The sequence below is a fragment of the Gopherus flavomarginatus genome, chromosome 21 (genome assembly GCF_025201925.1).
Source record: "Gopherus flavomarginatus isolate rGopFla2 chromosome 21, rGopFla2.mat.asm, whole genome shotgun sequence".
Taxonomy (NCBI): domain Eukaryota; kingdom Metazoa; phylum Chordata; order Testudines; family Testudinidae; genus Gopherus; species Gopherus flavomarginatus.
Genome location: NC_066637.1, coordinates 11,017,947 through 11,035,700, shown reverse-complemented (window position 1 = coordinate 11,035,700; position 17,754 = coordinate 11,017,947). Strand labels below are relative to the sequence as shown.

At 42.3% G+C, this 17,754-nt stretch overlaps 2 protein-coding genes across 9 annotated transcripts in view; one reads left to right on the top strand and one right to left on the bottom strand.

Moving 5' to 3' along the window:
• NMNAT1 (nicotinamide nucleotide adenylyltransferase 1) overlaps nt 1-3,880 on the bottom strand; it is a 32,030-nt gene extending 28,150 nt beyond the window's left edge. The window contains exon 1 of one of the 2 annotated variants that reach the window (XM_050931441.1): nt 3,787-3,880. The gene's annotated coding sequence lies outside the window, so the exon portion shown is untranslated. The remainder of the gene's footprint in view (nt 1-3,786) is intronic. The other variant, XM_050931440.1, reaches the window with a different exon arrangement.
• Nucleotides 3,881-3,951: 71 nt separating this feature from the next.
• Nucleotides 3,952-17,754, top strand: part of LZIC (leucine zipper and CTNNBIP1 domain containing) — a 33,041-nt gene continuing 19,238 nt past the window's right edge. For 3 of the 7 annotated variants that reach the window (XR_007770765.1, XR_007770764.1, XR_007770763.1), the window contains exons 1-7: nt 3,952-4,048; nt 5,264-5,392; nt 8,129-8,264; nt 9,487-9,585; nt 10,448-10,543; nt 15,693-15,774; nt 16,860-16,977. Coding sequence is in view for 4 of the 7 variants with exons in the window: in XM_050931454.1 (XP_050787411.1) it covers nt 5,292-5,392; nt 8,129-8,264; nt 9,487-9,585; nt 10,448-10,543; nt 15,693-15,774; nt 16,860-16,918 (573 nt within the window). In the remaining 3 variants the exon portion in view is untranslated. Of the gene's footprint in view, nt 4,086-5,263; nt 5,393-8,128; nt 8,265-9,486; nt 9,586-10,447; nt 10,544-15,692; nt 15,775-16,859; nt 17,266-17,754 lie in introns of those variants that run through there. The other 4 variants (XM_050931454.1, XM_050931453.1, XM_050931450.1 and 1 more) reach the window with 3 other exon arrangements.

Genomic DNA, 17,754 nt, shown 5'->3' with positions numbered 1-17,754 from the left:
GTTAGGGAATCCCATTGCAGCGAAGTCATCTACCATGACCTGCACATTTTCCAGAGTCTCTACCCTTGATAGCAGGGTAGAGACTACATTGGCTACTTGCATGACAGCAACTCCCACAGTAATTTGTCCACTCCAAATTGATTCCCGACTGACCGGTAGCTGTCTGGTGCTGCAAGCTTCCACAGGGCTATCACCACTCGCTTGTGAACTGTGAGGGCTGCTCTCCTCTTGGTATTCTTGAGGTTCAGGGCAGGGGAAAGCAAGTCACAAAGTTCCTTGAAAGTGCCTTTACGTATGCGAAAGTTTCAGAGCCACTGGGAATCATCCCAGACCTGCAACACTATGCAGTCCCACCAGTCTGTGCTTGTTTCCCAGGGCCAGAATCCGCATTCCACGGTATGAACCTGCCCCATTAACCCCATGATGTCCACATTGCCAGGGCCCACGCTTTGAGAGAAGTCTGTGTCCATATCTTCATCACTCTCGTCACTGCACTGCCGTCACCTCCTTGCCTGTTTTTTTGGCTTCTGGTTCTGCAAAAACTGCACAATAATGGGTGAGGTGTTTACAATGCTCATAACTGCTGCGGTGAGCTGAACAGGCTCCATGCTGTGGCGTCTGGTCAGGCAATCCAGGGAAAAGGGCGCAAAATGATTGTCTGCCGTTGCTTTCGTGGAGGGAGGGTTGACTGATGACATATACCCATAATGACCCATAACAAATTTTTGGCTCCATCAGGCATTGGGAGCTCAACCCAGAATTCCAATGGGCAGCAGGAACTGCAGGAACTGTGGGATAGCTACCCATAGTGCACCGCTTGGAATGTCGACACTTGTTACGGTACTGTGGATGCACACCGCCGAATTAATGTGCTTAGTGTGGACGCATGGACTCGACTTTATACAATCTGGTCCCAAAAATCAACTTCTGTAAAATCTGAGTAATTTTGTAGTGTAAACATACCCCAAGAATAATAGTATAGATGCACATAACCATTAATTATTCACTCTGAAATATTGTACAGTATATTAAGCTTCTTTTTCTCTTGGGAGGGATGAGGAGAGAAGCTGCTGTCCCCATTCTTCAAAGTCTACCCTTTCTTCTTGGACATGAAATATGTACATTGCTACTTCTGGAGCATAGTAAAGCCACTCCTAGGTCATCCAGAGTGGTACAACATGCTTTCCTCTTCCAAGGGCTGCATGTGCTGCCTCGGAGCAGTCCCAAATAAAATTACTTTTTAAACTCTGTATTGAACTATTTTGCACTCAGGGATGAGAGGACAGGTATATGACCTGACTGTTTTCACTTTCCCCATTCATTTTAGTTTGTTTGCATTGGAGCCAAAAACTGAATATTTGGTTCAGTTAAATGCAATTTAAGGGATTACTTATTGGAACCCCTGAAAATACAGTAACCCAATGTAGCTGCAGACTGTCTGGGTAACAGAGCATAAATTCCACTCAGCCATTTTTACCCCACTTTTCTCTGTTAGGTTAAATAATATGAAGTATCTCTTTAATGAGCTAGCAGAAGTGGCTTGCCCAGCAAAAGTAGTCTAAAAGTCTAATAAAATGGTACTGGATATCCTGGGGATAGTTTATAGCAGCCTCTTAAGCCAGGGAATTTCCTATGGGATGGTCTTCATTGTATTATATCAAGCCTTGTGGCTGAGGGGTGAAAACATTATCTAAAGTTGTATATTTCATAGTAAGTGACCCCCATTTTGGCCCAGAAAATCAGTCTCTTCTCTATAAACAGGAATTCCAATAAATTCTCCACGTTGTTTGGTTTTTATTGTTTTGTCTATGTGAAAGAGTGAAATCATCACTAAAAAGCGTGTGAATCTTCCCCAAAATAACAAATACTCTTCCACTCCACCAAGATGGCCCACTGCTTGGATTAAATCAGCTCAGGGTCGAAGAACAGCTGTTTAAAGCTGGAGCTGAGCAAGATGGAGCAGAGGAAAGCACTATGGGAGTCTGCTGTCTCCTTTAGTTGGAGGAACGCACCCACAATTGGTCAGTTTGATCTGTAGTTTAGGATTCCTCCCTGACTTGTAAACTCTCACGGTGCTATGATAAACAATGTTGTCTACCGTCTCTGGTTGCTGATGAGACTCCATTTCATCCAAACCAGATGATATGACCTGCATGCCCTTATCACCTATTGGCTAGATTGCTGCAATACAATATATCTGGGCATAAAACTCTTGAACTATAGGAAACTTCATATGGTAGACATAAATGCACTAGCTTTGTTTGAGCTAGTGTTCTAAAATATAGCACTGTGGTCATGGCAGCACAGATAGCAGGTCAGGCTAGCCGCCCCAATACAATCTTGTTTGACCCACCACTCAGTAAGTACATGGACTGCTAGCCCAAGCTGCTACCCTTGTCACACTGCTATTTTTAGGTGCCAGCTTGAGCATAACTAACATGTACATCTACCCAAACTGGGAATAGCACCACCCAACTGTTGAGTAAATGTGCCTGCAATTTCTTCCATGGGAAGAAGGAGAGAGAGAAAATAAACTACACGTGACAGATGTTAATCACATAATCTAATGCAGTACTTTTGGAAGGCACTCAGATGCTATGGTGATGAGGGTGCTACAAGAACCGCTATAGAACAAGAGAGCCTCCTGCTCTGAATGTCCTTAGAAAGGCTAATCATTTGTACCAACTCAAATAATATTTTTCCTCATAATAAAGTTTTGTTAAGTTATGTATTATAATTTAGGACTGTTAGGTACTGAATTAACACTATCAAAATTATTCCAATGTGACCAGAAACAATATTTAAAACACTCATACCAGTAAACAATAGTTCTTTGTTTTTTATCCACTGTCTCTCATTCACGTCCCCAAAAGCCAAATCCTTGGCATGTACTGATGAAAAAGGTCCTTATGCATTTGTATGTACTTAGTTTAACAAAGCTGAGGTGAGTTACACAACATCCAACTATTTTCATGCCCACTACAAAATAAGACAGTGAAAATCTCTCTCTAATGATATCTGAGAAGGATAAACAAAATGACTTAAATAATATTAGTTCCCATGGGGAGTCTTTGTAAATTTACATTGTTAAGGTAGATATTCAAAAATTCATTGGAGCAAGCAATAAAAACATATATAGAATACACTCTACTTTTACTAAAAAACCTTGTTTTGTTAATGCCAACAAGAACTTGTTTTTGTTGTCACTTTTACCAAGGATTTTGGATTTGGCTTCAGTAGGAAAAACTGACAGAAAATATCCTGTACACCTGCATGCTACATAGGTGACATTTTCAATAAGTGCAACCCATACTGGTAAAAGTCCAGGACTTGTATAGTAATGCTATGCGTTGTAAACAGCTACCACCTTCAGTCCCAGAGGTGGAGTACTTCAGCGTGGGACCAAGTGATACTGAGAACAGCCAGGCTAATTTAGGTCCCAGTCCCACAAACCTTATTCCTGCATGTAGCCTGTGCTCAGGCAAGCAGTTCCACTGATGGGATTTACATGTGTCAGTAAGGATTGCGGGAGTAACATATAATCATTTGTAACCGCCCTGTATTTCACTATCCCGTGGCAGCGCTTGTTTTTATTTTAGTCATACAGAGGTAAGTGAAACGGACTGAAAAACTGGCAGCGCGCTGAGAGGGAAGTCCCTTGCCAGGTACAAGGCCTCCTGGGAGGGTTGAGGCCCCGTCTGCAGCCAGATTTCCTGCTCCCTTCCCCACACAGCGTAACCCAGGCGCGGCCCCTGAGCTCCTCGCCCCACCCCTCAAGCTGCTTACCCGGCTGACAGGCGCCGCCACAGCTCTGCACGGAATGGCCGAAAGGTCGGACCCCCTGTGACCTGGGGTGGCAGGCGCTGACGGGACCGCCTAGTGCAGCGCACACGGAGTGCTTCGATTGGCTATTCGGCGCGGAAGTGGCTGTAGGTCCGTTGCCCGGAGCTGTCCCCCTTTCCGGAAGTGGGTGTGGTCGGGTCTCCCTGCTGCCCTGGAGGCTGAGGGACAGGTATGGAGTGAGGGAGACCCCTCCGCACGTCCTGAGGTGAGGCCGGTCCACGTCTCCTGGGGAAGGGACGCGTGTGAGTAAGAGGCTGGGGGCTTGTGAGCGGTGGTCAAAGCAATAGTCAAGATGCAGTTTATCACTTAACTATGAGGAAGGGGCTGGTGCTAGGGGTGGGGAGCACGTCTGTGTGAGGGTTCCAAGTAAAAGGCTGGGGTAAACTTGTGGGGCTTGTGGAGATGTTGGGCGTAGGGCAGCCTAAGGGTGCATAGGCACGAAGGGTGAGTGGTATGAGTGGAGTTTGTGGCGGGAAGTAGATAGGAGAATAGGGGCAGTCATAGAGGTGATATTGGCTTTTAATGTGTTTGGTATAGTTGTGGTTATCTGGTGGTGTTTGCCGTTTGTTTACCAGTTAGTGAAAAGGGGATGGGTGGGAGCTAAATAAAAATGTATGTGCTCACACTCGTTTTAAGGGAGTTAGTTTTCTTCTCACCCCTAACAGCTAAAGCTCCCCTCTCCCCAACCAAAATACTTCCCTTTCTTCCCCCACCCCCATGTTGCTTTTAGTGTTTAATAACTTTCTAACTGGTGCCTGGGATATTTTTCATTTTTTTGTAAAGTATATCACAAAGGGCTATTGACGTCAGTTCAGAGTGTTAAGATCTCTGTTTTTGGGCCTAAATTATATTTCAATCAACAAGTTATCCAAGAACATCAGTGTTTTTTTTAACCCAGATAACTTATTATTAGAGAAGTGGAGGTTTGATTGGAAACACCACAAGTTTTTAAGGTTGATAGTTGTAATAATGTTGTGTGAAAGCCTCAGGCATTCAAGCCTAGGCTCCCTCTAGTTTATCTGATTCTGAAAAGAATATGTCAAGAATGCATTCCATTCCATAATGTAGGATTAAGGATTTTAGTAATTGGTTCTTGGTTTCAGTCATGTTTCCATTTTGATGTGCTGTGGCTGTTCAACTTCTTCACTTTATTGACCACTTTAAGGGAAAAGTTATTCCATGGAGCACCTATTCCTGCCCAGCCTACCAAATCTGCCACTGCTAGGGTCTCCAAATGTTTTTATTTGGGTATTCTCAGGCAAGACACCGCAGATCACAGGTAGTTCATGGATCATCTCTTAAGAAACACTTCTAGGGCACATTGGTCTTTATTGTAGTATAGAGTCCCTACTTGCCAGGACACATTTTAAATTCAGTTGGTACATATCTGGATATCAGTAAAATGTGCTCTGTCTTACAGGTGTGCACTTTCCATATAAAGATTTAAAATGGCTTCAAGAGGAGCAATAGAGACCAGTAAACTAAAACAGAACTTGGAAGAGCAGTTGGACAGGTTAATGCAGCAGCTGCAAGACCTGGAGGAGTGCAGGTATGAAAAGGCAGGGTCTCCCTTTGAAATGTAAATATTTTTCCAGCAAGAGCTGGCAGAAGAAAATGCTGCACCCTTCAGTATTCCTGTCACAGTTCTTTGAGGCTTTGTTTTTAAATCAGCGTAGGGATTCTTGGATTAAGCAGTGGAGGACAAATTCAGATGAACTTTTTCTACTCTTTCCATGTTTAAGAATGGCCCCTACAGGAAAAAACAGAGTTCAGGAAAATGTGTTGCAGTTTTCCTGGAGATTTGAAATTCTTAGATGGAGTGTGACATTGTACTACTTTTGTGAAGAATGGAATCATCACCTGTTCACAGAATTCAAAATTATTGTGCACTATCTTTTAAAAAAAATGCTATTCTTGATGTTTGTTCCTATTTTTCATTGTAGTTATTTTGTTTTTGTGTGCAGCATGGAAAACATAATCAAATGGTTCAGTGATGTCCTTGAATATTAACTCTTAAGGGATTAATAAAAAACAGAGATGGAAAACACTTTTTTAGCCCACCTCCATGCCACTGCAGAAATGTTCTTCAGTGAATTTTCTGATGTCTTTGTCCAACCTAATTTTAAAAGTTCCTACCAATAGGGCTTTACCACTTGCTTTCACGAATTATTCCACAAACTAATACAGCTCACTGTCATAAGATTCCTTCTGGTAAAATTTTCCTTTTCTTCATTTCATCCCATTGCTCTTAATGTAATATTCCACTCTGTCACCCTAAGCAGTTGCCTCCCACCTTGATGTTTACAACCTTTATATAGCTGTAGATGGCAATCTTGTCTACCCTTCCTTAACTATTGCTTAGTCAGCCTACACATAGTATTTGTTCTTTCCTCATCAGTGAATTATCCCAACCTCAGAAGCATTTTTGTTCCTCTTCTGAACTCACTCAAATTTGTCAGTGATTTTCTGGTAATGAGGCACCCAGAATTGCATGCAGTATTTTAGATGTGGTCTCAGCAGAATTCTGTGGAGTGTGCCTACCCTGCTCCATACTACTGTATTTTTAACAAAGCTGCACAAAATTCTAAGACTTCTGGTAATCTGGAGGCCATTTCCACATAGGTATCCAAGGTCAGAACTTGATCCTGAATTTCCAGCTTGGCAGGAGGTAGAAACCTGCCAAGCCATTGTACTTTTCATCAGAGGCAGTACAGTAGAATCTCAAAGATATGACCGCCAGAGTTATGGACATGCCAGTCAACTGGACACCCTCTGGAACCTGAAGTAAAAAGGCAGCAGCAGAGATGCACACACACAGATACTTTACTCCCTTGGGGCTTTAGCCCTGGGGCTCAGAGCTTCAGCATGGTGGTGCTGGGGTGCAGCTGCAGGGTGAGGGAGGTCAGGGCTTCTGACTCTCAGGAGCACCAGTGCTCAGGGCTTCTGCTTTGGGGATGTGCTGAGGCTCGGGGCTTCAGCCCTGTGGCTCTGTTCCCAGCTTCAGCCCTGTGGGGGGCGCCAGGGCATTAGCTACAAGGGGAACACTGATCTCAACCCTAGTGCTCCCCCTGTAGCTAAAGCCCTGAGGTCTGGCGCCTCCCACCTCCAGGCTGAAATCGGGAACGGAACTGTCAGGCTGAAGCCTGGAGACCCAGTGCTCCCCACCCCCAACCCTTTGTGGCTGCAGCCCCTCCCCAGTGGTTGAAGTCCATAACGCCTTTTTCAGAGTTAGACGTTTCAGAGTTTGGACAGCCTCCATCCCAAGGTGTTCTTAATTCTGAGTTTCTACTGTATGTTTCAAGTTGCTCCTCTAGTCTCTCCTTGGGCAACTCAAGAAATGACACTGACTGGCCATAGCCCTTGAGAGGAAGTGTTCAGCCCTCTTGAGCTCAGAGAGAAGGTTACTGTAACTGAGTATGAGAAGAGGAAGTACGAGTGTAGACAATGGGGCAAACTTTGGGGTCAGGAGTACAACTCTTTTGGGAAGGGAAAATAAATAATTTGTAGTATCATCTTCTGGAGTCCCCAGCTAAGATTATGGCCCATTGTGTTAGGTATTGCACATATACATAGTGAGTCCCTTCTCCAAACAGTTTATAATCTAAATAGACAAATGGTGGGTGAAAGGAATGATTATTATTAAGAAAGTATGATTGTAAACAAGCTACTTCTTTGAGTATGCTATTTCATGTTCATTCTTGAAATAAGCCTCTGGAATGACAGACCTTCAGGTATGTTTTAGAAAAGTAGTTCCCACTGGAACTGCACAAATGTTCCCTCATGGTACCAAGATTCAAAGTCTCAGTGCCGTTCTTACTATGGCTTACTATGAGTGTGGGAACCTTTACTCCACACATAGGTGTTAGTTTATTTTTATTTTTAATTGGACCCTGTATTGCCTCATCTAGCACAATATTAAAGTTAAGATATGTTCTTATGGAAAGTGAAGAATTCTTAGTTTCAGCAGTGAAGTATTGAGACTCCTTTGTGAGGAGGCTAGAACTTCCTAGGCCACCCTTGAGAGAGTGAAATGTTGGACAATCATTATTCTCCTATTTCATTGTCTTCTGAGAGCAGTTGTTTCATTAACTACACTGAGTCCTAATGATGATCGCAGTAGCTTTCATTCTTAATCCAACTAACAGACGAGGAGCTATACAAGAGTCCTGGTGCAAGCACACTATTGTAGGTAGTGTCTGTACTTCAGCTATTTGTCAATAGATAATAAATTGTGTGTTTCTGGGTTTAATCTTGAGAATTGATGGGCTTGTTGAATTTCCTTTAGAGAGGAACTGGATACAGATGAGTATGAAGAAACCAAAAAAGAAACTCTAGAACAATTAAGTGAGTTCAATGACTCACTGAAGAAGATCATGTCTGGAAATATGACTTTGATAGATGAACTCAGTGGGATGCAGCTGGTAAGGATGATTCATCCTTGGAAGTCTCCTGTGTGGTATCTTTCTAAATATAGCATACGTCATACCTATAGTTTGTGAAAAAGAAGGTGAAAATACATACTGGTGTGTGTGTGTATGTATGAGTGTGTGTGTGTGTGTATATATATACAGACTGTATACATGTATTTACACCTTTGTATTTGTCTGTTCTACACACATACACAAACTCATATATAACATGAATATTCCACATTAATCAAGTATATGTTGATTTAATCTGTAGTCTTTCAAATTAAAGCTATATTTAAGAATCAGGGTAATGAAATATGTAGAAATAGAGTTGTGTATCTCCAGGCCAGGGCTTAAATATAGCGGACACCTTATTAAGTGGAGTCTGATATGAAAGATGGTGGGGAAGACCTCACCAACTAAGTTTAGGGCAACATGGTGTGAGAAGTTCCTACCCCATCTGCTGGGTGGCATAGCAAGGCTCAAGGGGACCCTGGCGCAAGAATAGATTAGGGACCCCTTCCTGATTGCAAAATCTGCCCTTCTCCAGCTCCCCCATAACCCTAGTCCAGTGTCGTTCCCCCCCATCACCTAGCTCCTCTCCAGCCCCCTGATGTTCCAAACCCCAGTTCCTGCCTGGCTCCCTCACAGTCCCAATACAGACCCCTGTTCCCTAGTTCCTTTCTCAATCTCTCTCTCCCCCCCCGCCCTTCTAGCTCCACCATAGTGCCAATCTAGCCCTCCTGTCCCAGTTTCTTCCTAGCTTTAAATGATTTAAATGGTGTTTCAGGATGAAGGGGAGAAAATAATTTTAAATTGAAATGCTAAGTTAGTTATGCAAATAAGGTCAAAGTGTTACAGAAACGGAAGAGACACATTTACTATGCCTCTTAATCCCATAAGGAGGGTAGAATAAGTAATAAAGCAAAAAAGCCCAAAAGTCAAGGAGGACTGTTCACAAAGTGTAGTGTTTCTGTTTGTTCCCATACCCAATATATGGTTTGGAAACTTATGCCGACAAAACGTATGTCACTTGGGGGTATGTGTTTTTCACACCCCTGGGTAACACAAATTTTGCCAATATAAGTGATATTGTAGACATGGCCTGAATGTCTCTTACCAACTGAGGCAGAGGGTGCTGTTCAGCATTTGTGAATCTGGTGTAATGTGGCTGTATTTCATATTGTTTGCTGTTAGATGTGCTCATTCTTTTAGCTTGTTCTTTTTCTTTCAGGCTATACAAGCAGCCATCAGCCAGGCTTTTAAAACTCCAGAAGTCATTAGAATGTTTGCAAAGAAACAGCCAGGGCAGTTACGGACAAGGTTGGCAGAGGTAAAGATTCCTGTAGACAGAATCTAGCTCTAATAGGTTTATTTCAACTGGCCTGATTTTTGTCCTTCCAATCTCCACAAATTAAGGGTCAGTGTGAATTTTGTGGTGACAGAGAATCTTCTGATGCCTTTCAGAATCTGGTCAGCATCAAATAGCTATCTCACTGTTAGGCATGGGGACTGAAAATGTTACTTGTGTTCCCTCCTTATTTTCCTAATACAGCCCAAAAAATTGTGGTAACCAATAGTAAACTGTATCAGAGGGTTAGCCGTGTTAGTCTGGATCTGTAAAAGCAGCAGAGTCCTGTGGCACCGTATAGACTAACAGACGTTTTGGAGCATGAGCTTTCGTGGGTGAATACCATCTTCGTGAGTGAATACACACTTAGTAAACTGAGCACCAGAAATACTTCCATTATCACAAATATAAATTCAGAAGAAGAGCCATGATCTTGGAACTCAGATTGAGGGACTGGTTAGTGCACTAGCCTTTCATCTCCAGAGATTTGGATTCCGATTCTGGATAGGATACAAGTGAAATGAAGTGTGGGGGCGTTAGCCTATGGATGTTTGTCCTCAGAATATTACCACACAACTTGACATAAATAGCAACCTCTGTTCAGAACTCGTCCAAGATTGGAATAGCCAAACATTCTGAAGTCAGAATTAAAGGACACTGGCAGAGCTGTGGTGGGGCTTTTTCACAGCTCTTTCCCACACACTTTCACAATTGTCATATTCATTAACAGGATTTTTTAAAAAAGGAATCTAAATGTAGGCTCTTGGGGTGTTCAGGTTGTTAATTTTCTAGTAGTTTCATGTGAAATTTTCCACATATGAAAAAAATATTATTTCTTGTTCAGATGGACCGAGATCTGATGGTTGGGAAACTGGGACGGGACCTATACACGCAGCAGAAAGGGGAAATCCTAACTGCCCTCAGGAAGCTTGGAGAGAAGGTAACAATATGAGCATTGATATCTGTCATTCATTGAGCTATGATTATGATGGTGTCTTCTGACCTTAAAGTCTATGAGGAGGGAATTGAAATTCTATCTTGCTAAACAGTTGTTTTGTTTTTGTGTGCCTTACATATGTATAGAGAGAATGCAGTTATATTGTGTAATACAAAATCAAGCCTCGTGGCACAAACATCCCTATGGCTACATCTACACTATGAGCTAGGGGATGTCAATCCCCTGCTTGTGTACACCCACTTGCACTAGCGCTCATTGAGCTAGCAAGAGCATAAATAGGAATGTAGCTGCCATAGCACAGGCAGTGACAGTGGAAGCACAATTCAACTGTGCCAAATGCAAACCCTCCTGAAACCCAACTGTGCCTCTGTTGCCTGTGCTACCATGGCTACGTTGCTCTTTATACTTGTGCTAGCTTGGTGAGAGCAGGGGAATCAGACTTCTAATTCATAGTTTAGACGTAACCTAAATTTCAGTGTCACTCGGCCTCCCTGAAGAGTGTGCTATAGAGAGGATAGAGAACAATAATGAGCTTTTGTATGAGCCCTTTCATGGATGGTTGATCATGACCTCAATTTAAAGTGGACTCATTGATTGTCACCTGAGTTCATGACATATAACTAACATCAATTTGTACCTGCTTAAACAAGTTGCAATACCACTCGTTCCTAATTTACCACCCAGCCATGGAAAGAAAATATCAAAGGCTTAGAATATCAGGATTGGAAGGGACCTGAGGAGGTCATCTAGTCCAGCCCCCTGCTCAAAGCAGGACCAATCCCCAGACAGATTTTTGCCCCAGATCCCTAAATGGCCCCCTTAAGGATTGAACTCACAACCCTGGGTTTAGGAGGCCAATGCTGAAACCACTGAGCTATCCCTCCCTGCATAATACACTGTCTTACTTCACCCTTGAAAGGTAGGTATTATCCCCACTATGCAGGTAAGTAAACTGTATTAGGGGACATTAAGTGACTTGCTGCGTGTGTGGAATTACTGGGAATAGAACCCAGGAATCCTGACTTAATTCTTGTCTCTAACCACTAGAGGGATGAGGGGAACAGTTATATTTTCCTATTGCCAGGCTGTGAAGGAAAGGGTCACCATGTATGATAGCTTTAAAAAGGAAACAGTTTCCATGGAGGAAGATGCCTGTTCTTGTGATGTCAGATTCACATTAGCTTTTCAGTGTCTTGGTATGTGTTTCGCTGCAAGTTACTTGAATAATATTCCATTAGTTGTTTTCTTTTGATAGTGCCTGGGGTTTGGATATTTCATGTGGAAAACATGACTTGTATTTCATGCACCTGTGTCCCAGTAACAGTATTAATTTTAATCAGTACCTTCGTCCAAAAGATTTTTATTCCTGGATTTTCCCAAAAGATGCTGATGCTTAAAATGTCTTGCAAGAAATAATTGCAAAAGTGACTTAAGATCTTAAATCATTAACAGATAACTTGGATAGACTTGGTTAACTATAGTTTAAATGGAAGTCTTTTTTAAGCTGCCAAAGTCTGAGTTCAAGTATCTGTGTTTCTCTTGTGAGAGTTTATAACATCACTAACTACTAAAGAAAGGCAAGGAGCTGCACTCTTTACAATATTTTTGATATTGGGCCCCAGCTATGTTGTAAATATGACTCTATCACACTAATTTGAACCAGTAATGCAGCTGTGTCCACAAATTTGTGAGAAAAGTTGCACAGTCATTTGTCAGCTTTTTTATGTGTACATCTACTGCACCTCCTATCTTGTTTACTTTCTCTTATAATCAATTCATATAATCAGCTGTCATTTACTATCTTAGACATTCCCAGTAGACACATGAGGTAGAATATTGTTCCAGGTACAGAAACTGGGAGGGAGGAACCAGTTACGTACTAAATACAGATAGGGAAGGTCTGTGTATACTGCAGAAAGTGTTACTCCTGGGGGAATTCTGCGCCACTGTGCAATACAGAATTTTGAAGAAAGTAACGTGGTGTGCATAGAATTCCCCTCCTCAGACATGGACTACAATGCTGCTGGCTGCCACTAGAGGCCACTGGACCCAGCAGAGCACAGCTCGCACATAGAAGACACTGCCGGGGGAGGGAAAGGAAGCTAGAGGGTTCCTGTTTCCCGCATGCCATAAGGGAAGGAGAGGGCAGCCGTGCAAGCCTGGAACTATCAGACTGTTTCTCCCTCTGGATCCATGGGCTCTGTGGGGGGAGAAGGGACCACGGCTGGGCACTGGCAGAGGGAGAGGGGCAGGAGTCTGAGCTCTGAGGGAAGGGGATGTGGGTATATGGGCAAGGGGGGCCCCTGCGTCTGGGCTCAGGGTGGGAGGGGATGGGGGTATCTAATCTAGAGGGGGCCTGTGGCTGTGCTCTGGGGGGAAAGGGGTTTGGGTGTATTGGCTTGGAGGGGCACTGCAGTTGGACTCGGAGAGAGGGGTTGTGGGTGTCTAGCCCTCTGGCTTGGCTTCAGGGAGGAAAGGGGGCAGAGAAACAGGACCTGGGTTGTCATAGGAGTTTCTTTAACTTTCTACTCCTGGGGGGATTTTTGTGTGTGTCTGTATTGTTAGACATACTGACTGACAAAATAGCTCACCTTAACTGATCACTCTCATTATAGTGTGTATAGTCTGTATGGTAACACCCACTGTTTCATGTTCTCTGTGTATATATATGTCTTCCTACTGTATTTTCCACTACATGCATCCGATGAAGTGGGCTGTAGCCCACGAAAGCTTATGCTCAAATAAATTTGTTAGTCTCAAAGGTGCCACAAGTACTCCTGTTCTTTTTGCGGATACAGACTAACACAGGTGCTATTCTGAAAACTGGCTGACAGGTATTTTGAAATAAATTACCAAAATAATTGAAACTGGCGTGATTATGTAGTGCCATTTTGACAAATAAAATTTGCTGAATTTTGAAATATTGTGTGTAGAATTTTTAATTTTTTGGTGCAGAATGCCCCCAGAAGTAAAAGTGTGCTGAACGTGTGGCTGATTTTCTAAGTGCTAGCCATATATTACCATGTTTTCTGTGGGCTCAAACCATGCTGAGCTGTCTCTAAGAGGCTAATTGGTTACAGTACTGATTTAAGTTACAGTGTAGATAGGACCTCTGATTTCATCAGGTCTTAAAGAAAACACACAAAAACTTGAACTGGGATTTGGGTTGTTGAGGAAGGATGAAGGAGGACATTATCAGGGATGGTCTAGACAGTATTTGGTCCTGCCATGAGGGCAGGGGACTGGACTTGATGACCTCTCGAGGTCCCTTCCAGTCCTAGAGTCTATGAATCTATGAATGATTTAGAAATACTTTGGTTTAAAAAGCATTTATTTGTAATTTAAGTGTTTCCATCCAATCTGTTGGTGATTTAGGATGTTGTTTTGAAATTCATTTCAATACATCTTTAAGTGTACAGCACTTTCGATGAGAGGCTGTGTGGCATAGTATATTGAAAAGGAAGATAAGGGTCAGGGACTCTTGGGTTCTAATCCTAACTGGTACTCTGTATTTTGAGCATGATCTTTCACCTGTATTTCTTAGTTTTAAAATTAAGATTAACCTACCTCAGAGTTGTGAAGATTAATTTGATGTCTGTACAACACATTCAAGTGATAAAATGCTATATAAGGGCTAAATATCATGAGATCTATTCCAATTAAATGGTCCTCAAAGCATTTGCATTGCAACGGGTTGCTAAATGAGTAATTAGGCAGCAGAGCTAAGTTATGTAATTTATTTATAATTTTTCTCCAGTTTTCCAGTTATTTTACAATGTTGACATCCTTTACCTGATGGCTGTAGTGTATCTTACATTTTCAAGAACTAAAACCTGGAAAGGAGTCTATAATGTTTAAAGGGAACTCACGCTCTCCATTATTCTGATGTGTATTCAGTTCTTTCCTTCATCTAAATAATTATTTCACAAGTGTTCAATTTTTGCCATTGGTGCAGTGCAGTAAACTAGCCTTATCAGTATGTGAGAGCTACACTGATTTTGTCTTTTGAAAGTGTTTTTTTTTTAAATAGGTATTTCCAGAATAGCATAGTTATAAAGGCTCATTTTCTAGGTGCAAACTCCCACTCCATTAGTAGCTGGGACCTGGGAGTGCTTCAAAGACAGGGCACCCAAACCCTGGGAAAGGAATCTAGGAGAGTTGGGTCCTTGAAGATGGTTGATGGGAGGTGACAAAATGCTCAGGGCTCCTAAAGGAATGCAGCAGGCTTCACTCACGGGAATTTGCTATATTGCTGACACCAACAGTTTAGAAGGCTCGTATCAGACACATCAATTTCTGTCTTGCTTTAATAATCAGAATGCAGTCTTGATGAGTTCCTAAATAAGAAGTTGATCTTACCTCTTCGTATCCTGGGTTTTCCAACTTTGTGATGCTAATTCATTATTGTGTATTCATAAATGTGACTTGTCACAAAGCATTGGAGTGCCACATGATAAAAACCAAAATACATATGTACGTGACCAGATGGTTCAGGATTGTAGTGAAACAGACTGTCATCTCTAAGTCATTGATTTAATATGGCCATAGCAGGTAAGTGGCTGAAAGCTGTTAGTCTGTTCATTGGCCTGTGTGAAATAAGTTTGGACTGGAATCAATTTCCTCATGGCTAGGTGTCCAAATCATAAAAACACCATTGTCGCTCGCATCCTCGTTGACAGCCTCAGCACAAAGATGAAGGATAACCTTTCCTAAAGGTAGTCTTTGCAGTTCGGCATTGAGGTTCATTGATACAATTGGATGAAGCTGCAGCAATGCTGCTTATGCTCTCCCTTTTCTATTGATTGACAGAAAGAATGTTTGATTGACAGAGAGAATTTTTCACCAGTGCTTACTTTGCATTCACACCAGTCAGATAATGCCATCACTTTAAAAGCATATCAGATCCACAGGTCCTACAGGCTGAAATATTTCATATATACACAAGTATCAGAGGGGTAGCTGTGTTAGTCTGGATCTGTAAAAGCAGCAAAAAGTCCTGTGGCACCTTATAGACTAACAGACGTTTTGGAGCATGAGCTTTCGTGGGTGGATGCATCCGACGAAGTGGGTATTCACCCATGAAAGCTCATGCTCTAAAATGTATACGTGTGTGTGTTTTTTTTTGGTTCAGCTGACTCCAGATGATGAGACTTTCCTGTCAGCAAATGCAGGTGCAGCCCTCAGCCAGTTTGAGAGAGTCTCTAGTGACCTTGGTAAGTTTCTTGATACCCCTAACATCAAAGCTTCTCAGCATCCCCATGCACTAGTGGAAAGAAATGGCTACATGATGTGGGATCTAAAAGGGAAAATCTGATGAAAAATATCCACGTCACTTAAAAATATATGTCCTAGTATAATGCTGGTAAAATTTAGATATACTGCTCTATGGAAAAATCAGAACAATGTGGAAGAAACCTAATGTGGAGAAAAACATTAGGTGTTCCACGTAATGGGGCGGCCTTGGGAGTTATACCTAGTAAATAGGGACATTTTTAGGGATAAACATGATTTCTGCTCAAATTCCTTGTCCTCTTCCAGCACTCCTGGAAAAAAAACCTTTTCTTTTCTTGGCCCTGAGAGCTCTGCAGTTTCTTGCCATAGCAACAAACAGTACAGGGGTGAAACGCATCTTCTCTCACCACTGTCATAGCCAAACACCCCCCATCAAAGTGACAAGACTGAATGTGCATTCAGTATGCAATTAATTTTCCCTATCAACACATTCCAATATTAAATCTAGATTCTGGGCCAGATTTCAGTCCAGTTGCTTCTCAGACTGAGGAGAAAGCAGTGCTTCTGTGAGCCTCTATACTGATTACTCCTCTTTGCCACGGGCATGCTTCCAGTGAAGCGGGGTAATCGTTGGCGTGTGAAGGGCCAGGCCAGTGTGTGAACTTGCTGAACTTGAGGCCTTACCCTGGAATGCGTCTTCTCATGGCTCTAGCTTCAAGGTCCTGGGAAGCTTGGATCTCGTTAGGTTTAGAAGGGGTTAGAATTGGGTGGATGCCATCAACCTTGCAGCTACTTACCTGGCCACAGCTTTTCAGGCATGCACATAATATAGCTGAAGCCAGAATATGGCCCCATTTTTTAACAAGTTATACCTGAAATGTTTTTGCTTTCAAAACGTAGGTTTGACTTCTTGCCTCAAAAGTACTCTTGTGTTGTTTTGTCTGATTTAAGGTATCAAAAATGAACCCCTCCAAAACACAGTCCCTGCTAATAACTTATGTTTCTCTAAACTGGGATGGTGGTGATGAGATAAAGACAATTTTTATTTCTGTTTTTCCCTCCATAGGATCTGGAGACAAAGTCTTTGCTCTCGCCAGTGTTGAAGTAGAAAAATCAAAACAATGAAGAGGTGTGTGGGGCTAGAGTTTCTCCTGTTCTCAGCAACATTGGACTTCTATCATATTGTAATTGGGTTTTTTTGCTCATTTGATTTTTTTGTAAACTGTTGTAGGGGTGGGTGGAGGACTTCAATCTTAATCACAAAACAACATGAAATGAACAGTCTTAAAGTGCACTTTGGGACCTCACTGTCTGTACCCCATAGCAATGTGTGCTCTGAGGCTAAACACTAAGTGGTATTTCAAAAACACAAAATCAAGCTGACTATGATTGTCTTCTTTGAAAGAGATCAGCTATTTTCCACTTTTCTGAATGTGTATTTCTCTATTAAAATGTCATCTTTTTCAGTGTGATAGTAGTGAGTAGATCTTTTCAGAAACACATTGAGTCCCAGCAAATGGGTCAGTTTTCAGGGCTATTCCTTAGCTTGCCTGTAAAATTCAGTCTTGTCTGGAGTTAGTCCCTACTGAATAGCTTAAGCATAAAAACACATTGTAACTTAAAAAAGACTGTTTGTAGAAAGACAGGATTTCAGACAAACTGTTCCCAAAAAATCCAAAATGAGAGTACACATACCAACATTCGCTGCCTGCATGTTTGCTCTGGACATGAATGAATGCCATTGTATCTCTGAGTGTTGATTGGCAAACAATGGAAGCCCTGTTGGGAGTCTTCTGGAGTAATTTAACCTCCTGTATTGAAAAGACAGGGAAGCACTAGGAAATGGCAGTGAGAGGCCCACTCTGTGACCTCTTGCTGTTGCCCAGGATGTATGGACTACAAGCTACCATTATTTTCCCAGATTTCTGGGGCAGCATGAAATAGGTTGTAAGTAGGAACAA